Source organism: Vulpes vulpes, chromosome 2, assembly GCF_048418805.1.
Source record: "Vulpes vulpes isolate BD-2025 chromosome 2, VulVul3, whole genome shotgun sequence".
Classification (NCBI taxonomy): Eukaryota; Metazoa; Chordata; class Mammalia; order Carnivora; family Canidae; genus Vulpes; species Vulpes vulpes.
This window is the reverse complement of record NC_132781.1, coordinates 40524729-40551464: the sequence shown is the minus strand read 5'-3', so window position 1 is coordinate 40551464 and position 26736 is coordinate 40524729. Positions and strand designations below refer to the sequence as shown.

At 38.6% G+C, this 26736-nt stretch overlaps 1 protein-coding gene across 7 annotated transcripts in view; it reads left to right on the top strand.

Annotated features, from left to right (window-relative positions):
• The window catches only part of RHOT1 (ras homolog family member T1), a 64872-nt gene extending 50962 nt beyond the window's left edge, over positions 1-13910 (top strand). For 2 of the 7 annotated variants that reach the window (XM_025996168.2, XM_072747735.1), the window contains exons 19-20: positions 1889-2011; positions 12804-13910. In XM_025996168.2, the coding sequence (XP_025851953.1) occupies positions 1889-2011; positions 12804-12921 (241 nt within the window). In that variant the 3' untranslated portion in view covers positions 12922-13910. Of the gene's footprint in view, positions 1-130; positions 227-1888; positions 2012-3446; positions 3561-12803 lie in introns of all 7 variants that reach the window. The other 5 variants (XR_011999744.1, XR_003234596.2, XM_025996172.2 and 2 more) reach the window with 5 other exon arrangements.
• Positions 13911-26736: the final 12826 nt, after the last annotated feature.

The window sequence follows — 26736 nt, the reverse complement described above, 5'->3', positions numbered from 1 at the left end:
TTTAAAAAGGCAGCAAACCCTTGAAATTCTATTTGTATTGGAAGACAAGTCATTCCTATTACTATAAGATAAACAAAACCTTATTTGTGTTTTACCTTTGCTTTAAAAGTCTCATGTATGTTATCTACAGAGAGGATCATTACAGAGACAGACTCTCCCGAGACATGGGCAACACTGATAGAATAGAGAATTTGAGAAAAATCTGGGTCTTTCTAAAAACTGCTTTGTAAGTTACTTTTTCTTTATGGCTTCTGTGGGACTTTGTTGGCATTTTCTTATAGATGACCAGATCTCCTTTCTTGCCATAATTAACATTTAGTAATTATCCAGAAACGCACTGCTTGGTCAGGCTTACTGCCTAACTGTATATTACAGTGGTGGTTTTTTTGTTTTTGTGTTTTTAGGTTTTTTTATTTTTTATTTTTTACTGTGTAAATGCACTATTTTAATCTTATAGATAATCGTAACTGTGTTTTCAGATCTGCATCTTTAAGACATTTTACTGCAATTTGTGTGTGTATGTGTGTGTATATGATAAATGTACATACAGGGACACTTGTTTATATGGTTAATCCCAAACTACTTCTCATGAAGCATCTCCCTGTTGCTAAGCATACTTTGCATCTCTCCTTTTTGGTGGGTGGAGCCTGTGTATGTTGAAGAGTCAGGTTAAATTGATAAAATAACAGATGGATTCCAGTATGACAGCTGGCAGCAACTTAGTAGCATTGATATGTTCATCATCACAAGTCAAGTTTTTAAAAGGAATGTCTTGAGTCTATGAGAGTTTAAAAAATTAATTCTCATTTTTCTTCATGTTGAGAATTAGGCATTATTGGGATGCTGCTAATCTCCACAACCATGCCACCGTGTGATGTGGTCTCATCAGATCTCACAAACTAAGCTAAGTCAGATTGGGCCAGTCCTTTGACTGAGAAGCCTTTAAAAAATGTTCAGGTGTTACAAGAAGTGATGGCATTGATTCATCAGGTGGCGCTCTTCTGAGTGGGTTCTGCGCCAGTACTTCTTCAGGGTGGTGTGATGGCTTTGTATGTCTGAGTGGCTCTGACCACTGACCAGTCACTAGAGACCTCCCTATTTTGGTTGTTAGGATGGAGGTGAATTAGATTGCCCCATGTGCCTGTACCAACTAGTACAACTCCACTCAACCAGAAAGGAGTCAGAAAGCCTCCTAAATTTCATATCTAATATTAATTGGACCCATTGTTGATTTTTATATCCTTACCCAGAGTTTCATACTGTCGTACTTAGCTGCTGTGTTTTAGTAGATGAAATCAACCCTATATTTTGTTCAAGTGGAAATTTATGAAGCACTTTGATTTCCTTTGGGAGCCTGGGTGCTTGATGAATTAAAGACGATGTTGTTCATATCTCCTCAGGGTTGAATATACTCGTCTTTTGGCTCTTTTGTGTATTTGTCACTCTTCTCCTTCCTGGTTTTCAGGCATGTGTGTATGCTGAGGGAGGAGGGAATGATTATTTAAATGCTAGCAAACTTTGTCCTTTGGTGGGTGCTCTGGCTTACTCAGTTTTTCTTTTTATTAATTTACATGAGGGTGCCATCTATTGCTGTGCATACTTATTCCACTAAAGCTCTTGTAATAATAATTCCATCCCCCCTCCAAAAAAAGCAAGAGTGTTAGTTAATTTTCCTTAGGTTTTCTATAGGGAGGGAGGAGGGAGCTATTGCTGTTTATTATATTTTTGGTAAATGTGGAATTCTGCACAACTTTAGCATGCCCCACACTGTCCTTTTTTCCTTAGTGTTGCTTATGCCTAAATCTTTTTTTTTTAAGTTGGCACACCCTAACTTGTGCCATATTTGCAAGTAAGAACTCAACTCCTGTCCTTCTGTGTGTTTTCGCAGCCATGCCCGGTTACGCTGTATGTGCACCTGCAACAGGTGTACATTTTGCATCTGTCAGAACTTCCTCAACTCAGACTTGCTGCAATCTGTAAAGAACAAAATCTTCACTGCAGTTCTTAACAGGTTCTTAACTTTATTTACTGGGTACCAGGCATTCTGTTAAAATACCAAAGAAAAAAGTGGATAACTATTTATTATACAGATGCTACAAAGACCACAAACCAACTGATGCCCAACTAACTTCTACTAAAATTCTCACCATGGTGGCGATGTTTTTAGGGGACTATAAAATAAGATTTTGGATTTCTTTTTCATGAAGGAAGCTAAAGTATTGTTCATATTACAGGATAGTTTGTGTAGGGAGATTAACATCTTTTGGTTGAGAGTTCTAGAAATAGACTAGGACTTTTGTAGTAAGGAAAAGGCACATTGATCCCAAATGTTAAACTGTACTCAGCTTACGTTCAACTAATATACTGAACTAAAACCATACTAATGCCAACAGTATCTAGGTTTGAAAATTTTCTGTATTGTCAGTATCTGGAATGTTTATTTGGAGAGCATGACTTCTGGAAATGAGAATCACAGCCAACTTTGAGGATTCAAAGGAATGTGGGAAAGAACAAAAGATCTGTAGTACTAATTTTTGAGGTCTTTATAATCAAGCCCAAAACATGAAATATGCTTAGAAAGTAATAAGGTTTTTAGAAAGGGAAGAAAAATAAACAAAAAGTAGGATATTTACATTCCCTCAAAGCAAAGAACTTGGAAGGTTATATTCTTATTCTGGTCATGCTTACATTATTCAGATTTACATTTTGTGAGCATTTAAGAGCCTATGTACTATTAATTTGTATCTACTGTAAATTGTGTCTAAAGATGAATGAGTGTTTTGAAATTAACATTCAGATGTCATTGGGAGCTGGGCTTGATTAAGACAGATCTTCAAGCTTAATCAATTTTGGTTAGAAATGGGTCCATTTTTGCTTACCATTGGACTCTCACTGAAGGCAAGGCTCCAACGGTACCAAATAAAAGGATAGTTTGTGTCCACCAGGAAGAGTAGTAGTTGTGGCTATGAAACAGTGAGACTTTATTTAATGTGGGTCAGAAACTGATTTTGAAGGCATTCTAAAAAGAGATTTGATGACGTTTTGAGCACTAGCAGCTCTGGAATAAGAATGCAGCCATCTCAGGTGACTGCTTTGAAGGGACTGCCACACTAATTTGGTGGTAAAGTTCTGCCTCTGTCCTTTGAACGGCACCTTACAAAGTAGTAACACAGATTTGCTCATGATGACTATCTGGGAAAATGCAAGGCTAGTTCAAACCAAACAACATTCAAGAGCTCCAGTGTTAGAAATGGTAGAGTTGGAAGAGATTCCAGAATGCATCTGGCCTAACCTCCCATTAGAATGCCTTCCTGAAAGCCTTCCTGTGGAGAGTACTGTTTACCTGCTGATGGCTTTCCTCATTGGAGAGGGTTTTTGCTTTTACCTTTGCTCTTTATTTTTATTTTTTAACTAAAATGATTTCCCTATAACTTTCTCTCCTTTAGTTTTAGTTCTGCCCTTTAGAACAACATACGACTATTCTACTCCCTCTTCAACATAGCAATCCATCAGACATTTGAAGACGGCCATCATGTCTCCCCTAATTTTCTCTTCTCCAGGTAGAACATCCCCATTTCTTTCAGCCTTTTCTTAAATTAGATGGTTTAGTGACCTCACCAGTCCTGATTGTCCACACCTGTGAAAGCCCTTTTGGTTTTCAGAGTTCCTCTTAAAAGAGGTGCCACTGAGAATGGAGAGCAGTGCTGTAGGTGTGATGGGGCTAGTCCAGAACAGTGGGTAGTCATGTTCCACAGTTAGGACAGCACCTGTCTGCTGCATGAATTAACTTTTTTAGCAGCCCATCCCACTGTTGATGCATATGAATCTTGGGGCTCATTGAAATCAGATCTTTTTTCATATGAAGTACTATTAAGGCAGTGTCCCCTCCTCTCTAATTGTGTACTTGACATTTTTAGTTGACTCTTTGAATATAAACACAGATACATATGTATCTCTATTAAATGTCATATTCTTCTTTTTGATCCATTTGTTCTAGCTCAGTCATTTCAAACATTATTTCTGTCATTTGTCCCATTATATATCTCTCTTGGCATTGTGTTATTTGCAAACTTGGTAGATATGTCTTCTTTATCTTTCAAGTTATTGATAAAAAACAATGTTGAATACCCAAAGATTGGAGAGACGGGGAGCCAAAGCCAGCAAGCCCTAAAGTATTCCATTGGAGAACTCTTTTCCCAAAGACACATGTTTAAAATTCTTGGGGAAAGATTATTCTGTAAATTAAAAATATTATTATCCAGTCCATATTTTATATCTTATTATCTTATAAGATATTTCATAGAGGGCTTTTTTGAAATCAATATGTATTTTCTAACACAGTCCTCTGATCTACCAATGCAGTAATTTTATCTAAATAGGAAGTGACATCTATTTGGTGTCTTATTCTTGGTGAACCCACCTTGGTTCCTAATAATTGCTAATCTAAAACCATCTACTTTATTTGTTCTCGAAGATCTTCAGTGTCCATAATTGCAGACTGAATTCATTGTCTGGATCTTAGTGACAATTTTATTCTTAGGTCGATTTAATCTGCTTCCAAATGAAAAAGGCTGGGTGTGTATTAATGGATGAGCTTGCTCATAATAAAGTATTCTACAATGATCTTTGAAGGGAAATCAGTATATTTTGTCATATCTATTTATAAACTAGAACTAATTTGATGGTAATGTTAGCATACATCCCTGACATCTAGTAATCAAGAATGGGATGAATAAAAAAGAGAAGGAGGGAAACCAACATACCTTTCAAAGAATTCCTTCTTGATTTCTTGTAGTGTTTCAAAATTTTATAGAAGCACAGTGGAAATTTAGGAGTTCTGTATTGAAGTTTCTCCTTGTTTATAAAAGGTTGTCGGTAAGGTAGGTGGGGGTAGAGCCCCAAATCTTAAGTACCTAAGGGTCCGAGTAGTTAATGTAAATGAAGAAGGTGGCCCAAGTATGAGAAGTAAGAGACGTCGGGACTATGATAGGCCCTATCCAAAAGATGCAGCCACAGCTCAGCCCTGGCCTTTTATTGTTGTCTAGGCTGAGTGTTGGCAGGTCTTCTGATTCTATGAGACACTAGAAATCAAGATTTTTTTTTTTTTTTTTGAAATCTGGATGTTTATGTGAAATTTCCTGCTATTCAAATAATGGCAAGTAAATTTAAATCTTGAAAAGTACTCTTCAGAACAAAACATGTTTACAGACCACCAGGTTGCAACCTCAGTCTTAAGATACGGCCTACAGCTGTGAAATTGCAGGCAAAAAAAAGAAAAAAGAAAAACATACACCTAAGGAATGAAAATGTCTTTTTTCCCCCTCCTACCAACCAAATTCTACTCCCTTTTTCATGAAGAATCTGAAAAAGTTGTGGGGTGATGGGGTCACCTCCTTTCTCTACTATCTCTCAGGTTGTGGCAGCCTTTGGTGGTGGGTCACTCTTGGTTCGCCACGCCAGAGATATCTTAATGTTATAAAGCAGAAAAAGGATTGATTAATTGGGTGAAAGTCATTTAGGAATTTTTCACTGTAATTCACTAGGGAGGAGTCTCCCACTCAACAGTAAGCCTTAGTCTTTGGTTTTAGAAGCTTGCCATGTCTCGTGTTTGACTTAGAACTGTAAAAGAGTAGATTTAAACTTTTTATTTAAGCAAAATGTTCATTAAATACCTGCAAAGAAATTAATAGGCAGATATTGGTACATACATCTTGGTCTCAAAATTAGTGCCTTCTTTAGTGTGCTTGTAATAAACATGTTGGTTGTTGAAGCAAATCACTTCCAGAGATAGTACGCGTTTGAGACAATGGTCTCCCTATACCTCCCCCTGCCCCTGTGATTTATTCATTTGAATCCTTAAGTTCCTGCTTTAGATAGGATCTGCTGTGACCTGAGGCAGAATCTGAAGATGAAGAAGATTTGGACCTGCCTTTAAATACTATGTTTTCAGTAACCTTAGTCCCTCAGGCTACAAAAGGAAGTGTAATAACCTGATCATGAGAGGATTTAAGCCTAATTATATTTAGGCAGTTCCCACAGATTCATTTCTGAAATTAACAGTTTTTTCCCTGTCTGTCTTTGACCAGTAAACATTGCCTCCCCTTTTTTTGAGCTTATTTACTGACACTACATATTTTAAGTAGAGAGTAGTAATAGTTTTTTTTCTTTTTAATGTAATTGAATATATATTTCAAGATGTGAAATCAGTGTTAAATTATGTATCTGATATGGAACTTTAGTAATTATGATCTCACCCTTGTGATCTGGACAGATTTATGTTTTTCTTTAGAATAATTTATGAATAACGAATTATTGGAATTTAAATACATTTGGAAGATGATTAATGTGGCCAGAATGATTTTAATCTGTGGCAATGCTTTCATTTCAAATAGTGTAAATTATGGTACTGGGAAAATATGCCTTCTGATTTTATTTTAATTTTAATTACCTTTTGAATCTGAAAGTTAAAATGATTATGTAAGAGTGAGCTGGATTGTTGGTTTGAACTACCCAGGATTTTAGTTATCAAGTATTTATTATTCCAACTTCAGAAGACTCCTACTTTGCATGAGGATGTTACTGTACTGCAATGTGCTGTGGACTTTAATTTGTCCTTTCCTTTAGGTGTTCATTTTAATTTGTATGTCTGTGTCACTTAGTCATTTTTTTTAACTTCTCTCAGTCCCTATCCCAGCTAATTTCTGTGTGTAATCCTCCCACTTTTCCTAACCTATAATTTAATCAGAATTACTTTATAATTTCTTATTTTGGTGTGATTTTCTTTGGTACGTATTTTGGTTTTAGGATTTCTCTCATCCCATTTTATTATTTGTATCGGCCATATAAATTATTTGTTCTTAAGTTTAGTAGCAGCATTTTACTTTAGCGACCAACTGCATAGTTCACAGTGAGTATTTAGAGTGACCCAGAGGTATGATGGACAGTCATTATTCTCAGTGAATTCTTTAATTTTTTAATGCATTTTTTAAATTGCATATATGTGGCATTTATTTTAAGCCATTTATTAGTGACATTTGCCCATATTGCTTTAATAATCACCTAAATTGCTTCTTCATGGACTTTAAAACTGTGTTACTTAATAAGAACCCGTTTTTTGAAGAAAAATTTTATTGTCACACTGAAATGAACTGCCTTTTCATAGGTTTGCCTTAAGAAGAGGATAAGTACCTAGAAATCTTAATGTAACACAGTCTTCTGGCAATGTTAAGAGTTCTTAAAATATTATGGTAAATTGTTGTATCCAAAAAAGTCTGTCCTGTGTTTTAGTTTCATATGAAACTTCTCTGTTCCCTTGTATCAAAGTCCTTACAAGGCTTTTCTTTTAATTAGGATACATACTCTTATGTTTAAAATTATACAAGAGTTTATATTATAGATTCTCCTTAAGTAAGCTGCTGCTTGCTTATACATTTTAAATTTTTGCCATTTGTTAGAGTATTAAAGGTTGCCACAAGGTGGAGTTTACCTGCTCTGATCTTTAAGTATCAGTAGGTTACATATAAATATTATGTGTTTCCCATATATCTAGGATCATTTATAATTTTGGTTCTTCTAATGCTTGGTGAAACATTTCTTGACATTGATGCACACTTACGCCCTTTTCCAAAGTATATTACTATTTAGGCATGCTCAGTTAACATGATTTCATATGATTTGTGTTGCAATTTATCTGTTGAATACTATATTTTGACTTCTTAATCTATTTTGAGAACTGTCTTATTAAGAGATTTCATGCCTGCTAGTTCAATTAGAACTGTCATTATTAAAATTATTATTAAGAATAGTGGCATCATTATTAGAAATGAATGTATAAGATACTTCACCAGGCAAAAACAAAACACCAAGAAAACACTGAGAGGAATAACAGCAGGGAGGCCCAGAAGACTTTAAAAAAGCAAGTGAAATACTTGAAAACAGAACACTTAACTATAGTTTTGGTGACCTCGGTATAATTTTCCACTTGAGCTATGAAATTTCAACGAGGAAAAAGCTGTGTGTGCTATCTGTGAGCCCTAGTAACTAGGTTACACGCATTACAGTTACATAGGCAGTTGCAAAGTATTAACTTAAAAATTCATACTTGAAATACATATGTGGATAGAAAGAACATTCATATTCCTACATTTGTGTACCTCTGATTTGGGTTTGGAAAGATGAGAAGAATGCAATATAAGAAATTCACATTTATTTCTGAAAAGTTAGGACGGCTGGTAAAAGTGCCTGGGTGGAACTGCTCTTTCTGCTCTTGAGTCTGCTCCACTGAACTTTTCTTTCTTCCTCATCATAGCCTGCAACTGATATCTGGACCTTTCTGAATGTTCCCCCCTCCTTAAATTGTAATTTTTGCAGATATTTAGGTCTCTACAATATAGTTTTTATACCCCAGACCTAAAGTCCTGGGACACATTATAAAAAACAATATTAAAATGCTCTATTTGGGAATAGCTAGAATGGTTTAATTCCATTGAGCCCTTTAGAATTTGATTATTTCGTTTCTAAATATTGCAACTGATACCATTCCTCCTATTATTGCTCAAATACATTGAACCAATAAAAATTTTAACTCCTATTTTTATATATATCATAAATTACAGAGTGAATCAAAAGTATCTTGTATGCCTTCTTTAAGGCATTCTGTGTAAAGGTACATAGGAATTATGGTCACTCTGTTATATGCCTTGTGTGATTGTTTACACAAACACTTCTTAATTTAGGTCTTTATTGCCTGAAGTTTGAAACCTTTCCTTCCCTCTGCCGTATTAAGTAGCAGCATAGCAGCCGACTGGCTGGCTGAATTGGTAGAGCATGTGCCTATTGATCTCCAGGTTGTGAGTTCAAGCCCCACATTGGGCATGGAGCCTACTTTAAAAAAAAAAAAAAAAAAAAAAGGCGCTTGTTATCTGATAGATATATGGGCCCTTAGCACTTCTAAGCAGAAAACCAGCATCCGATATGGAAGAATTTTCCACCTAAGAGCTCAGAAGCTCTGCAAAGCTTCAGATGATTAATTAAGGAATATATTCCAGTATTTAGGCATTATTTCTTATGTTCTAAAAAGAGATACTGCTGAACTAAATTATTGTACATAGAGAAGGAAAATGTGATTCTGGTATATCAATAGATTTTTTTTAAAAGAATTTTTATACACACATGCACATACATTTTTGACCTTTAATACTCATTTTTGGGAAGTCTTTTAAGGAAACTATACTAAATACAGAGACAAATCTTCTGTAGAAGGATTTTCACCACTTATAGTCACCAGTAAATGGAGACAGTCACCTACAGAGGAATGGGATATAATAAAGCTGTTTAAAATGATGTTTCTGGGGGTGCCTGGGTGGCTTAGCCACTTAAGCATCTGCCTTTGGCCCAGGTGATAATCCAGGGTCCTGGGATCAAGCCCCACATTGGGCTCCCTGCTCAGTGGGGAGTCTGCTTCTCCCACTGCCCCTCTACCTGCTCGTGCTTGCTCTCTCTCTCAAATAAATCTTTTAATAAAATAAAATGATGTTTCTGTAATTTATGAAAAATCCTTACATAATATTAAATTTTTTAAAGGATATAAAATTATATAAATTATACATGTGTTTGCAGCTATGTAAGAAACACATAGAAAAAAGTCTAAAAAGAAATACCCAAAGTTTTAATTAGTTGCCTTAGGTGATGGGACTCTAGGTGATTTTTCTTCTTCCCACTTTTATTTTCCTTGTATCTTATAATGAGCCTATATTACCTTTCTGACAGTAAAAAATAATAATAAACTAAAAAAATATGCCATAAGATAATTTATTCTAAGAAGATATGTGAGTCATTTTTAAAGAATTATACTTTTGAATTGCAGAATTTCTTTTTGCTTGAGTTTAGAAATGAACTAGAAAGCAGCTTTATGAAAAGCTCTGTTTGAGCTTGAGACTTGAAATGACAAACATGACTCAGTTCTTATAGTTATGGAATACAATTAAGATCGTCACGTTGTTCTCTATTCAGGTGTTGTCAGTCAGCTAAGCAGTGACAAATGTGCCATCCATTTGCTTTCTCATATAGAGAGAGCCTGATTAGTGCAGCTTTTAAATGCACGTGCTAACGGTATGAAATAGGTCTCTAAGTCACTTTCCGTGTCTACCAGTGTCTTAAATAACCATTATATCATTGATGGAGTCATTGAAGTATATCTTAGGAGTTAAAGTTGCCTTAAGATTTAAACTAGCTGTATCTTGACTATGTATCTATATTGTTTCTCATATATGAATATGAACTGCTGTTCTGCCTATTGAAGGCTGTACTGTAGCTTGGGGAAAACCATAATCACTATCTTGAAATGTAAAGGTAAACTAAGCAGTAAAGTCAGAATATATTCATGAATGGTAATACTTTCTTAAAATACAACAAAGGGAGCTGTGTGAAACTGATTCCCATACTTGAAAAATATTTATGAGAAATCATTTTGACTGATTTTAATGTGATGACAGCTAGTTTTAATCCTAACCCCTTTCTTCCCTAAATTAAAACATAAATGTAAAAAAATCTTTTAAAAGTCCTTCACCAGTAAAGATGCATAAAAATCAGAGAGACCAAAGCTGAAGCAAAAGCTCTAACGCCCTTTTAGCCTATGTTCTCACTTTAAATTCTATGCATCTTTATTGATTTGGAGTTATAAACTTTGAAACTCTCATCACAGATCTATGATAGTCCCTGAGTTTGGGGCATTGGGCTCAATTTTTTTATAGATATATGTTTGCAGTTATTGGTAGTCTGCAATTAGAAGCATCAATAAATGTCATAACTAATAGTTGTTAGCTTCATTTTTAATGAATGCTTGTGGTCACCACATACTGTGAGGTACTGCTTAGGTACTGGTTTCAAGGGCTTCATTTAGTGTTTCAGATCCACCAGGACTAGCCTCTAAGGGATATATAGAGAATGTATATAACAGCCGTAGGTTTTCTTGTCTGGTATGGGAGTGTTTTTAAAAAGTACACATAGATTTTTTTTTTTGAAGTTTGGCAGTTTGTTACAGAATACATTTATTTTAAATATAGAAAGCATGAGATGCATCATATTAGGGTGGCAACTCAATTTATGTGTGGGATGTTTAATTGAGAGATGTTATTTTCAGTCCCCTTCTTTTGTGAGCTCTGCTGTGAACTGCAAACTGTGTGCATGTGTATAAAAGGTTAAGAGCCCGGGTAGCTGAGTGGGGTGCCATGCTGTTAGCAGACGACGAAAGCAGTATTACCCACCAGGTGCACGCCGTCAGCTCTGTAGAAGATTCCATCTTCATGGAGTCATCTCACGGTCCACTTTTTCTTGAAGCCAGGTAACATTTCCCACAACCAGTGGGTTGGCCTTTGAGTTTTTCCAGCTGGAAAAACCGAAACCTAAGAATTTTCTTCCCTAACTTTAAATAAAAGTTGCCTGTTGGAGGAACTAACTCACAAGGTGGAATGGACCTGTGTTTTTATCACTTCGCTTTATAAAATAATACTTACGTCAGGAGTGATTTTTTTATTTTTTATTTTTTTTAGGAACTGGGGAGAATAAGATATTGGAGCGCTGTGTGTTGTTTTGCCATGGTGATAAGCATGGAGCACTCTGGCTTGTATTATAGACTTGTTTCTAGGATGTGCAGATTGCATTTTGTGATAACTAATCTGATCATCACTCTTTGACTATTACTGAGGCAAAGTCATTGCTTACAATTGATGTTCTTGGCTCTTAACTCTTTTGCATATGTCAGCATCTTGGTCTTTTAATGATGTCTGACTTTTGCTTCAGATCTGTGTGTTTTTTAGTTGCAAAATAACCTGAACTAGAAAGTCTCCTTAAGCTCTTAATTCTATAAGTTTTCTACATTTCCTCAATTATGTTCCTTTAACTAAAACTTCAGGGACACTTGAATAAAATATTCCAACTTTTGCTTTAAAGTGTTATCCACTCTGTGGTAAGCTGTCATACTTGAGACTCTTGAGGGTGCTTAGCAGTGTCATTAACTGAGCATGCTCACAAACTCAGTTTGTGGTACAGGCTGTCCCTGTTCTTGTCATACATTGTATGGCTTCTTTTCTGTCATTTACCTTTCGGTCCATCATGTTACATTATGTCCTTTAGTTGGTACCATTGTCACTGCCTGTCTGACTAATACCAGGGTTGGTTTTTGTTTTGTTTGTTTTTAATATTATTTCTTTAATCATCAGTAACCCAATTAATGCAAACTGGTAAATTTTCCCCATCCCCTTTGGGATTTAAAAATTTTTTTTTGGTAAATTTTTAAGGGGGTCAGTGTTTCCAAAGTTGACTTTAAGCATTGCTCTTAGAAAAGTATGGTCACTTGTCGCTTAACTGCTTACAAGATAGCTTTCAATCCCTGGGGACAAGAGATTGCATATTAAGTTCCATGAAATTAACTCTCAGAATTGTGAGATCTCAGTTTCACCTCTCATGTTGAAGGACTGTGGTGGGATTAAAAAGTAGTAGGTTGATTTGTCTACATTCTCTACATTCCATGTGAAGAAAATGTCTAAAATTTTAGAGCTGTTATCTCCCAAGTAGTAGCTAATTGTAAAGACATTCATCTTTATTAATGCCTACATTATGTCTTAAGATAATAATTATCTAAGCAATGTACATGTGGCTATATTGATAAATGCTTTTGGTAAGCGTGATTGTATGCAATTAGCCTGACAAGTGTGCTAATACTTCCCTAAAAGTAGACTATTAATGTAATTGGCATTTTTCATACTAATCATGTTTCAAACATTAATTATATTTTCTGACTACAGGCACGTGACACAAGCTGACCTCAAGAGCTCCACGTTTTGGCTTCGAGCAAGTTTTGGTGCTACTGTTTTTGCAGTTTTGGGTTTTGCTATGTACAAAGCATTGTTGAAACAGCGATGATTAAAAAAAAAAATACTGGCCCTACCAAAAACAAATACTTTTATGTATTTATGTATGCTTTAAATTCTGCTAGAAATATTGAGATATTTATACATGCAGAGTTACTTTATTAATATTTGTAATTCATGCATAAGAGTATTTTAATGATAGTTATAACTGCAGTATTGGCTAGCATATGGAAAGAAAGAGCTTATCAGCCAAACTAAAATGGCTAAATCTCAGAGGCCAAAAGGGAATATTTTGTAAATAATGTACATATTCAGGCAAGATATGGTCTCCCAAACTGAATTCTAGAAATGATGTTTCTAGATGTTTCTACATGGTATTGTTAGTGTTCAGTTGGCTCACTCTCCTAGGTCTAAGTCAGCTCAGAGATTGTATTTACTCATGAATCAGTTATTTATTTCACATTTTACTCAGAATGATCCTTTGGGTTCTTTAAAGAACATGAGACACAATTTGCCATTTTCTCTCCGTTTTTAAAAACCGATGAGTCATGGTCAGCTCACACCTCTCTTTCAGTCACTTGTGGTAGGCCAGCCTTGAAGCTGTTGTGCAGTCTAGGAAGTTGCATAGCTGAGTGAAGTGCTTCTTTAAGGAAGGAGTGAGTTAAAGGCAGGTAGCTGGGGCGTTACCTAAATGATTATGTTGCTTCCTTTGTCTGTATGTGGTTTTTATAGCCCTTTCAATCAAATGAGAAAAAAGATTTGTATATTATCAATGTTTTTAGTTTAAATAAACAGTCACCATTACTACTATTGAATTTCCTCCCCCAGTGTACATCATTCTATAACGGCCGTGTCTATTATAGTGTGTTACTGTAACTGCATGTGTCATAAAGTGTTCTATATCTGGCTAGGATAACCCGGAGGCAGCACTTTTTTAAATAATAAAATAAATCAAATGACTATAAACTCTCATGATAAACCTATTTTTTTCCATCATCAACCTTTTCGAGTATTTAAATAAATAACTGCTGTGTACCGTGATCTTGAGTTTTTTGTCTTATGAAGTAAATATTTCTGTACGGATGTGAATGAAATCCTCTGGTTTCTATCTTTCTTACCTCAAAAATTATTTCTTGTTCAAGATAATACTCATTAGGAAAGAAGATAGTATGATTTGTATATATAAGAGGGAAGTCTTTTTTTTGGTTTTTGTTTTTTAAAGATTTTATTTATTTATTCATGAGAGATAGAGAAGCAGAGACACAGGCAGAGGAAGAAGTAGGCTCCATGCAGGGAGCCCGATATGATACTCGATCCCAGGACTCCAGGATCACGCCCTGAGCTGAAGGCAGGCGCTAAACTGCTGAGCCACCCAGGGATCCCCGGAAGTTTGTTTTTTAAAGTTGTGGGCAAACCTGTTCTTCAAGAAGGCCAGTTGTTTTCTCCTCCATGTACCTAACACGTGTGGTTTCTGCTGGGACTTACATGCTTATCTGCTCCTCTAACATGGATTTGTTTTTTTTCCTTTTCACTGTTCTGATGGATGTCTAAAGATCACAGTCCCTGAGCAGCTGGTAACAGCATAATTTACAAGCTATACACTTGTGAAATAATCTATGCCGTATTTAACTGCATACTTCCTTGTCCCCCCACCCCATTTCCATTCTAAATTTGAGGAAAGGGAAAACTAAGCAAAAATCTCATGACTCCTTATTTTCATTTTCTCGGAGTCTCCTGTTTACCAAATACATTTGTCAGTTACACAGCTTCAAAGGACAATTACTTCTTTCTTTCCAGGTTCTTCCCTGTTCAGACTCAAATATTATTTTTTTTTAAGATTTTATTTATTTATTCACGAGAGACACAGAGAGAGGCAGAGACACACAGGCAGAAGGAGAGGCAGGCTGCTCACTGGGAGCCCAATATGGGACTTGATCCCAGGACTCTGGGATCATGCCCTGAGCTGAAGGCAGATGCTCAACTGCTGAGCCATCCAGGCGTCCCTCAAATATTATTTTAAATGGGTATGCCTCATAGATTGGTATGTTTATGAGAAACAGAGGAAAGAAGGTAGTTTGCTAAGATGTGAAAAGTGACGTATATTTATTAGACTTTTCTCTCTTAATCTTTTCATTTGAAGCATGTGTGATTGACAAGAAAGCCGGCAGTCGCCCCTTCTCACCTGTTCTTGACCTGCACCCCCTGCTATGCTTAGCAGCCTTCCTGTACTGGCAGCAAGAGCAGGTGGGGTAGGTTTGCGGAGGGAATACTCCTTCCTGCTTTCTCCTCTGTAACCTACAGATTTACACATATATTTTCTTCATTTCACATTCACTTTAGGGATCAGTTAATGTGGGGAAATATGTGAATAAATATAATTTTCTGCTGGCTTTTACAGTTGCTCTCAGAAGATACAAGCAGTGAGCACTAAGAAAAATGAGGGAAGTAGGAACTTGAAGATTAAAAGACAATCTTTGACTTCGTGTCAATTGCATTATCTCTTAGTTGTGAGGCTGCTTGCTATAATATGTTTTTTTAAGATTTATTTACTTATTTACTGGGAGGGAGAGGCAGAGAGAGAGAAGGAGAGAGAATCTCAAGCAGACTCCCCTCTGAGCATGAGCCCAACAGCACAGGGCTCAAACTCATGACCTGAGCTGAAATCAAAAGCCGGACGTTGGGATCCCTGGGTGGCGCAGCGGCTTAGCGCCTGCCTTTGGCCCAGGGCGCGATCCTGGAGACCCAGGATCGAATCCCACGTCAGACTCCCTGCATGGAGCCTGCTTCTCCCTCTGCCTGTGTCTCTGCCTCTCTCTCTGTGCGTGTGTGACTATCATGAATAAATAAATAAAATCTTTAAAAAAAAAAAAAAAAGCCGGACGCTAAAAAAGAAAAAACAAAAAACAAAAAAACCCGGACGCTTAACCAACTGAGCCACCCAGGTGCCCCTGCTTGCTACAGTATTTTAATGAATAGTGAGGCAGTCATGTGCAGAAACATCACTTGGAAGGTTTGTAGTCTTATGGCATAATGTAGTAATTTAGCCTTATCTAGCACATTAAGGATCTGTTGCGTCTTGCCATTCATATGTCTTTCTCTTTCACATTTGACTAAAAAATGAGTAATGTCTCACACTGCCAGAACTTATAAATGCTCCCGTAGGAGTGGGCTCTGGTGGGAGGCACATAACCATTCTGAAAGGACCTGTGAAAGAAACGGTGGGAGGGCTGTGGGTATCTATGTATATCTGTACATCACCCGTCAGGGGAAAGCACCAAAGAGGAGACACTGATGAGCCAGTCCTGGATGAAATGAGAGTTTTTCTGACTTGAGGGAAGGCAACTGAATAATAAATAGGAAAGGGAAAAACAGAGGTAAGTGCTCAAACTCTGTGGAGAGTATAAGTCTTTCCTGGGGGATCCCTGGGTGACTCACCGATTTAGCACCTGCCTTCGGCCCAGGACATGACCCTGGAGTCCCGGGATCAAGTCCCGCATCGGGCTCCCTGCATGGAGCCTGCTTCTCCCTCCTCCTGTGTCTCTGCCTCTCTCTATCTGTGTCTCTCATGAATAAATAAATAAAATCTTAAAAAAAAAAATCTTTCCTAAAGGCCCTGAGAATTCAACTGGTATTAGCCTTGGTGCCCCTTTTGTCTGAGTTGTACTAGTAAAAGTCAACATGAAAGTATCTTTAAAATACATGTACAAGGGGCACCTGGACTCAGTGGTTGAGCATCTGCCTTCGGCTCAGGGCGTGATTCCGGGGTCCTGGAATAGAGTCCTGCATCAGGCTCCCTGTGGTGAGCCTGCTTCTCCCTCGGCCTATGTCTCTGCCTCTCTGTCTCTCATGAATAAATAAATAAAATCTTTAATATATATACATCTATCTTAAAAATGAGTATGTGACCAAGTTGTCATTTTTATTTGGCATCATCCTTTAAATTTTAATAGTCCATGTGCTTTTCAGAAGCTGACTTGGGACTAGGTACTTTTTGGAAAATAGGACGTCAAGATGCTAAATTTATTTAATGTTTATGGCATGAGACTGCTCCACACAGATAGCCTGACTGTTCTAAAAACCCTGATCTCCAGATTTCACAGCCCCAGTAACCCACTTCTTAAAAACTCTAAGCTTGCAAGAGATTCTTATCTTTTTAAACTCTGTTTATCAAAAGTCCATCTGTGAGAATGAATGTGTGTTAACTTGTTTGAATCTCAGCTCTGTGGAAGTCTCTGACCTGTGAGGATCACCGTTACAAGTCTGACATCCCTTTAGTGCATCCCAAATTCAAAAACTCCTGTGGCATACTCAAACGATTCAGAACACTTTTCCCAGTTATTTTTGGTTCAGAAGTTATGGACACCTTTACCAGAAAGCAAGATTTTGACATCATTAGGAAACACTTCCTAACTCCATTACGCCTTTCCAGTTCCTGGATGTATTTTCCAGTGATAGTGTTTTTGCTCTGTAGATTTTATCTTTTCCTTTAGCACAGACAGTTGGAAAAGTCAGACAGTGAAATTGAGAGGTTGCCATTTGTTCTAGGACTGAAAGCTGAATGTCAGATGTATACTCATAAGGAGGCATTGCCAGTATTACCTTTGTACATATGCATGGTAAAAATCCAGATTCCACATGATCACTTTTTCCTCTTTCAGGATTTTCCTATTCATGGTTTATATAAGTCTTTTATAATTAGGTACTCCTTGGAAGTTTTTATTTTTAATTAATTAAAAGATTTAATTTATTTAGGGAGGCCTGGGTGGCTCAGCAGTTGAGCGTCTGCCTTTGGCTTTGGCTGTGATCCTGCCTATGTCTCTGCCTCTCTCCCTCTGTCTCTCAAGAATAAATAGATAAAATCTTAACAAAAAAAACAAAAAAAAAAAAGGCAAAGGCAGACGCTTAACCACTGAGCCACCCAGGTGCCCCTGGAAGTTTTTATTTATATTATTAGAATGATGTGGGTATGTATGGGGTAGAGTAACATGGGTCACAAACTTTTTCTGTAAAGTGGTAGATAGTAAACGTTTGAGATTTTGCTGCTCCTCTACTCTATCATAACAGGAAAGCAGCCACAGAAAACAAATGGGCATGACTGCATCTTTTTCTTTAAAAATTTTATTTTAGAGAGTATATGCGTGTGAGCAGGGGGCGGGGCAGAGGAAGAGGAGAAGAGAATCTCAAGTAGACTCTGTGCCAAGCAAGGAGCCAGATATGGGGCTTGATCTCACAACCCTGAGATCATGACCTGAGCTGAGAGTCAGGCACCCCACCATGACTGCATTCTAATGAAACTTTATAAGTACTGAAATTTGAATTTCATATCATTTTCATTTGTCACAAAATAATTTTTGTTCTTAACTTTTAACCACTTAAAAATGTAGAACCTATCTTAGTTCAAGGGCTGTACAAAAACAGACCTTGGGCCAGATTTGAACAACACTTCGTGTAACTGATGAAAGTATAGTAATAGTGCATAGCAGCTTTTACTGGTAGTTAAAAAAATTTACCTGATTGTTTTGAAATTTGAAAAGAGACTAGGAGGAACTTGAAAGTATTGTAGTCATGTTTCATTTGTAGGGAAACTGAGATTGGATCTGTAGGAGGTGTTTGATTTGTTTCACTTTCGCCGATGGTATTGTATTGTTCATCAGAACATAGTGCTCCAGCTGGGCAGGGGCTTACCTCCAAGGCAGTGTGGCCTAAGCACGTAAAGAGGACATCTGTTTCCCTTCCTCTGAGCACTCACCTGGAGCTATTTTTTTGGTACGTTATCCATGTTTGTTTTCCACTTGTGCAATTGTATAATTGCACACCTGAAAGGTAAAAGAATCCCACAAGAGGGGTGCCTGGATAGCTCAGTCACTTAAGCATCTGCCTTCAGTTCAGGTCATGATCTCAGGGTCCTGAGATCACCTGTGCCAGGCCCCCTGCTCAGCAGGCAGTCTGCTTCTCCTACTCCCTCTGTCCACCACTCTCTCCCTCACTTGTGCACCCATTCTCTCAATAAATAAAATCTTTAGGAGAAAAAAAAATCCCACAAGAGTGTTTACTTTGACCTCTAGTTTCCTGGGTGATCGACTCCCTTGTGTGCATGACAGTGTGATAATACTTCTTATTTCTTTAGATGTTAGAGGCAAAATTTCAGAGCTAAAATAGACCAAGATATCATCTGTCCAACGCTATACATTTATAGAATCAACTGAGCACAAAGAGTAGGAGCAACTTATTCAGAGCCCCTCTATTAGTCTATGCCTGAGCTAGGTCTGGAACCCAGGTCCTGACTCCCAGTCAGCTCTCCTTCCACGGTAAGAGCCAGCCCTTGACAACTCAACTTGATTTTGTACCTTTAGTAAATTTGCAGTATGTTCAGTTTTAAAAGCCAGGCCTAAGAAGAAAGAAAAAACCAATAGCGTTTTGACATTTCTGTTAGTAAGAAGGGTTAAAGTTGGCAAAGCAAATTTTCTGGAAGACTTTCAGTTCCTCAGGCATACTGCCTTCGCTTCTGGTAGCTGTCAGTAGGTAATTGATGGTGTCTATTTAGAGGAGTGCCGGTTTGGCAGTTAGGTTTATTTCAGGGATAGATTACTGAGGGAAGTAGGGCTGTAACCACTCTTTTAAAAGAACTGTGTATGATTTTTGTTTAATTGTTCTTGTTGATTTTGAAAAAAGAAATGCTTTCTCTTTTTATTTATAAGTAGAGAAGTACCTTGGAACAGAGGCTTTACTAGGATAACATTATGTCACTCACTTAACTCTTTGCCTCTACTACTCTGATCTGCCTCTGGGACCTCTGTGATTCCAGCCTCCTGCATCCCAGCCACTTTTGAGTACCATCTAGACCCGAAGTGGCTGAGTGCACACATCCAGTTACTCTTTTTTTTTTTTTTTTTAAGATTTTATTTATTTATTCATGAGAGACACAGAGAGAAAGAGAGGCAGAGACACAGGCAGAGGGAGAAACAGGCTCCATGCAGGGAGTCTGACATGGGACTTGATCCCAGGTCTCCAGGATCAGGCCCTGGGCTGAAGACGGCGCTAAACCACTGAGCCACCTGGGCTGCCCTCCAGTTACTCTTTTTACCGATTCCCTCTCTGATCTCTTACTTTCCCTCCCAGATTCTTGAAGTGTGGTCACAGGGCTTGGGAACTTGTAAGGAATAATTTTCAGGCCCCACCCCAGACCTACTGACTCAGAAACTTGGAAGGTGGAGTCCAGCAAAATGAGTGCCCACAAACACGCCCCCACATACACACCCTGCCCAGATTCTGATGCATGCTGAAGTCTGAGAACTGCTCACTGGGTCTGGAGGCAGTCCAGGTAGTTCAGCACACAGACTTTCCCTTCACAGAGGTTACAGCACACTTGGATAACTAAGTTAATGGTGGTTAAAATTATTTTCCAATAAAATCTTTAAAAGTGGGGGGCACGTGGGTGTCTCAGTCAGTTGAGCACCTGCCTTCAGCTCAGATCATTATCCCAGGGTCCTGACATCAAGCCCTGCATTGGGCTTCCTGCTCAGTGGGGAACCTGCTTCTCCTTCTCCCCGTGCTCATACTCTCTTTCTCTCTCTCAAATAAATAACATCTTAAAAAAATAATTATTTTCCAACAGAGTAATTAAATCATGTGTACATTAAAAAGGTTAGCAAACCTATGCCATTCTTTCCCATTCATGATAACATTCAAATCTGAAAGTGGTTGACAAGGCCCTACAAACCTGACCCAAACCTTATTTGCCTCCAAATTTGCACTCTCACATCTGACTACACTCCAGTCAGAGATTCCTCTGTTCTACCAGTGCACCTCACTCACTCTCCGTTGGACACTCTGCAGATGCTCCCTCTAAAACCCTGTCCTTCCAGCTCTTGTCCTGCAGGTCTCAGGAGGATCGAGGCCAGGCTGCCAATGTCCCGGATCTGTTCACTCCATCCCCCTGCTCACAGCATGGCTTCCCAGACCTCACCTATGTTTTTTCCAGAGACTGTCTCTTTACCCTCTCTAGAGGCTCCATTAAAGGGTGTAAGCAGGGAAGGGAAGTATTTGGCAGGTGTCTGCAAATTGCGCTTTCCTCAACCGCCAAGGAACTGAACCTGGAACAGCTGACCCGTGTCCTTCTTGCCTGGCTCTGCCCTGCTGACCGTGCACCAAGCTCAGATCTTTGCTCCACGTGCCCCACACCTGCCTACTTTTAACTTAGATTACCCAGGGGGATATGTGTCCATTTCCTGTGCTTTTTTTTTTTTTAGGATTTTATTTATATATTCATGAGAGACACAGAGAACCAGAGACATAGGCAGAGGGAGAAGCAGGCTCCCTGAAGGGGATGTGGGACTTGATCCCAGGACCCTGGGATCACCACCTGAGCCAAAGGCAGATGCTCAACCACTGAGCCACCCCATCTCCTGTGTCTCACTGAATTTTCTTGAATTACACAATCCTTTCTTGAGAAGCAGCTGTACTCAGTCACCACTGCCCTTGTGGAGGTACTGACTAGCAGCTCTAGAATCTAAACAGTCTCTTTGTGGTATTGGGCATTCTCTAGGTTGCAAGTGCAAGAGTAAAAAGCATGGACTTAAGAGGTAGGGCCTGAGTTTGAACCTCAACTTTGCTATGTTCATTGTGCAAATTGCTTGACTTTTCTGGTTCTGTCCCCCTTCCTATTGGGATTATTGTGCACATTCACTGAGATCTGTCCCTGATTTTTTCTTTTTTAAAGATTTTATTTATTTATTTATTTATTTGAGAGAGAACAGAGGAAGTGGGGGAGGGAGAAACAGACTCTTCACTGAGCAGGGAGCTTGATGCAGGGCTCCATCTCAGGACCCCAGGATCATGACCTGAGCCAAAGACAGATGCCTAACTGACTGAGACACCCAGGCACCCTGTCCCTGTTTTTTTTTCCACCTTCCTCCTTCCCCAAGAGAATAGGAGCTCTGTGTCCCCCACAGCAAGCACCACTGCATGGCAAGGCTCTGCTCCTCCTACATGTGAGCAGAGCTCAACTATCGCATCTGGGAGAGCTGGAGAGGCCTGGGTGACAGCCACATTTTTTTCCTTTGTATATATGAGAAATATTTTGACTAAGTTGTCTTGAGTATAAAATGTCCCTTAGCCCCCTATTGCCTTGGCAAGTGGCACAAATAGCTGAATTTCCTATCTTGCTGGCTATTTTCGCTTTCTTCAGTCTCTTGCTGGCTGTCGGACCTCTGCTGAACCTTTAAAGTATTAGTATAACCCAACGTTCCATCCTGAGTTTTCTTTTTTAAATTTACTTGTTTGTTTGTTTGTTTGTTTATTTGAAATAGCACAAACAGGGCAGAGAGGCAGAGGGAGAGGGAGAAGCAGCAGGGATGGAGCCTGACACATTGCTCCATCCAAGGACCCCAAGATTACCACCCAAGCCAAAGGCAGATGCTTAACCCACTGAGCCATCCAGGTGCCCCTGTCCTGAGTTTTCTTATCCTATATATATTCTGTCTCTCGGTGATCTCCTTGAGCTCTTTGACTATATTTTTTTAACTTTTTATTTCAAAATAATGTGAAACATTTTATAAGTTACAAAAATAATAATAGAGTTTGTTCTGGGCATTTCAAATAAGTGCAGTCATATAATACGTGGTCTTTTTTGACTGTCTCATATAGCATGATGTTTTGAAGGTCCATCTACACTGTGACATCTATCAGTACTTCATTCCCTTTTTTGGCTGAATAATATTTCATTTCATAGATATACCACATTTTGTTTATGTTATCAGTTGAAATACTTAGATTATTTTTACTTTTTTTAAAAAAGCAATTGTTATTATTATTTTTTTAAGTAGACTCTATATCCAGCATGGAGCTTGAACTCATGATTCCCAAATCAACAATTGCATGTTCTGACTGAGCCAGCCAGGTTCCCCTTTATTTTTTGACTAGTATGAGTAATGCTCCTATGAACATTTGTGTACAGTTTTTGTGAGCAGATATGTTTTCACATTCCCTTTGGTATATACCTGGGAGTGGAATTGCTGGGCCATCTGTAACTCTGTGTTAATATTTGACAAATGGTCTTCCAAAGTGGCTGCACCATTTTATATCCTCAATAGCAATATAGGAGTGTTCTAGTTTCAGCACAGCCTTGCCAACACTTGTTATCTGTTTTTTTATTGTAAACATTCTAGTGAGTGTGAAGTGGTATCTCACTATGATAGTGACTGATACTGGTCTACTGGTATTACTGTGATACTTGCCACATTTTCTACTTCTTTCATTTCTTCTATGTTTATTAATTAGAATTATACTGTAATAATTATTTTTATTTTTATTTATTTATTTTTAAGTAGAGGCTAGAACTCCCACCCCTGAGGTCACAACCTGAGCTGAGATCAAGAGTTAGATGTTTAACCAACTAGCCACCCAGGTGCTCCCAGTTTCATTATTTTTTTTTATGGCTGAATAGTATTCTGGTGTGTGTGTGTGTGTGTGTGTGTGTGTGTGTGTGTGTGTACATCTTCTTTTTCAGTTCATCCTTTTGGCACCTAGGTTGTTTCCTTATCTTGGCTATTGCAAATAATGCTGCAATGAACATGAGGGAGAGTGTATCTTTTTAACTTAGTGTTTTAATTTTCTTCAGATAAATATGCAGAAGGAGAATTGCTGGATCATATAGTAGTTCCATTTTAAATTTTCTGAGGAAACTCTGTACTGTTTTCCATAGTGGCTGCACCAAAATTTTTAAGGGGCACCTGGGTGGCTCAGTCAGTTGAGTGCCTTCAGCCCAGGTCATGATCCCACGTGGGGCTCCCTGCTCAATGGGGAGTCTGCTTCTCCCTCTCTCTCTCTGCCCTTTTCCCCTGCTCATGCTCTTTCTTTCTCTCTCAAATAAAAAACAAAACTATTTTTAAACATTTTATTTTTCAGTAATCTCTACACCCAGTGTGGGGCTTGAACTCACAACCCTGAGTTCACACACTCTATTGACTGAGCCAGCCAGGCACCACTGTTGCTGTACCAACTTAAATTCCTACCAACAATGCATAAGGATTCTCTTTTTTCCTCATCCTCACCAATGCTTGTTATTTCTTGTCTTGTTGATAATAGTGCCTCTAACAGGTATGAAGTGATACCTCATTTTGGTTTTGACTTGCATTTCCCTGATGATGAGGGATGTTGAGCATCTTTTCATGTGCCTGCTGGCCAACTGAATTATTGTCTTTGCTGGAAAAATGTCTATTCAGATCTTCTGCCCATTTTTTTTTATTTTATTTATTTATGATAGTCACAGAGAGAGAGAGAGAGAGAGAGAGAGAGAGAGAGAGAGAGAGAGAGGCAGAGACACAAGCAGGCTCCATGCACCGGGAGCCCGACGTGGGATTCGATCCCGGGTCTCCAGGATCGCGCCCTGGGCCAAAGGCAGGCGCCAAACCGCTGCGCCACCCAGGGATCCCTTCTGCCCATTTTTATCTGGATGGTTTGTGGGTTTTTTTTGCCATTGAGTTATATGAGCTCTTTATATATTTTGGAAATGAACCCGTAATCAGATACATAACTTGCAAATATTTTCTCCCATTCTATAGGTTGCCTTTTCATTTCATTGATGGTTGCTTTTGCAAATCCAGAAGCTTTTTATTTTTTTTTAATCTTTTTTTTTTTTAATTTATTTATGATAGTCACAGAGAGAGAGAGAGAGAGGCAGAGACACAGGCGGAAGGAGAAGCAGGCTCCATGCACCGGGAGCCCGATGTGGGATTCGATCCCGGGTCTCCAGGATCGCGCCCTGGGCCAAAGGCAGGCGCCAAACCGCTGCGCCACCCAGGGATCCCCAGAAGCTTTTTAGTTTGATGTAGTCCCGTTGTTCATTTTTGCTTTTGCTGCCATTACTTTTGGAGTCAGATTCTAAAAATCATTGCCAAGACCAATGTCAGGGTGTCTTAAATCATCACTGTGTTATTCAGGGCCTAGAACAATAGTTGGCACATAATCAGTGCTCAATAAATACAGTTCGAATGTACAAGTGAACAGACAAATAAACAAACTAGGCTATTTCCCTTAAAACTGTGGAAGTCAGTGCAACCTATTGGCTGGGTGAGGAAATAAAAACTAAAGGGAAACCTAAATACTTCCTGCTGAAATGGGCTCTGACAACTGAGTTGTGGGGAGGGGCCCCAGCAAAATCAACTACAGAATGACAGGGACTCATATACTTTGGATCCAGTAGGCCATGGGCCTCAGAATTGGGGTTTGGGCTTTTCTTCAAGTCATCTGATCAACGAGGCTCCTTAGCCTGAGCTCAGGCATCTCTCTCCTACTGCTACACTTAGTGTTATCAGGAGGGATTTCATCCTGCTTGGTCATTCATTCATTCACTCAGAAACGTATTTGGAAGCTCCTGTGTATAAAGTGCTGGGCCGGCATTTAAGACATGGGCAAAAGACATGAATAGACATTTCTCCAAAGAAGACATCCAGATGGCCAACAGACATATGAAAAGATGCTCATCATCAGGAAATACAAATCAAAACCACAATGAGATACCACCTCATTCTAGTCAGAATGGCCAAAATCAATGACACAGGAAACAACAGATGTTGGTGAAGATGCAGAGGAAAGGGGAACCCTCTTACACTGCTGGTGGGAATCCAAACTGGTGCAGCCACTGTGGAAAACAGTATGGTTTCCTCAAGAAGTTAAAAATAGAACTACCCTACGACCCAGCAATTGTACCACTAGGTTCTTACCCAAAGGATACAAAAATAGTGATTCGAAGGGGAACATGCACTGAGATGTTTATAGCAGCATTATCAACAATAGCCAAATTATGGAAAGAACTCAAATGTCCATCAACTGAGGAATGGATAAAGATGTGGGAGTACCTGATTGGGTCAGTTGGTAAAGCAAACGACTCTTGATCTCAGGGTTCTAAGTTTGAGCCCGATGTTGATGTAGAGATTACTTAAAAATAAAATCTTTAAACAAAGTGCAGCCCAAGTGGTTTAGTGGTTTAGCGCCACCTACAGCCCAGAGCCTGATCCTGGAGACCCAGAATCGAGTCCCACGTTGGGCTCCCTGCATGGAGCTTGTGTCTCCCTCTGCCTGTGTCTCTCATGAATAAATAAATAAAATTTAAAAAAATCTTTAAACAAAAAAAGAAGACGTGTTATATATATATATATATATATATATATATACACATATACATATACATATATATATATATAAATACACACACACATATAGGGGGTGAAAAAGAGGGAGGCAAACCATAAGAGATTTTTTTTTAAGGTTTTATTTATTTAAGAGAGAGAGCAAGCATGAGCAGTGGGGAGAGGCAGAAGCAGGCTCCCTACTGAGCAGGGAGCCCATGTGGGACTCCATCCCAGGACCCCCTAAGATCGTGACCCGAGCCAAAGGCAGACACTCAACTGACTGAGCCACTCAGGCGTTCCCCATAAGAGACTCTTAACTGTAGAGAACAAACTGAGCGGTGATGATGAAGAGATGTGTGAGTGGGGAATGGGCTAAATGGGGGCTGGGGATTAAGGAGGGCACTTGTGGTGATGAGCACCGGGTGTTATCTGTAAGTGACATTAAATTCCACTCCTGAAACCACCCGTTTCACTATATGTTAACTAACTAGAATTTAAATAAAAGCTTGAAACAAAAACAAATAAATACAAATAAAGTGCGGGGCGAGCGTGTGAGAGATAAAGATGAAAGAGTTACAGTGGGGGGAGGTGCTCTATTGGAAGATTTTTATCTTTAAAGAGGTCATGTGTAAATAAGTGTCTCCTGTAGGTAGAAGAGTAGTAACTATAGGAAGTAAAATCCAGTGCAATGGGAATTCAAACAGCAGGGGGATTTTCTCAAGTTGTGGATCTTCCCA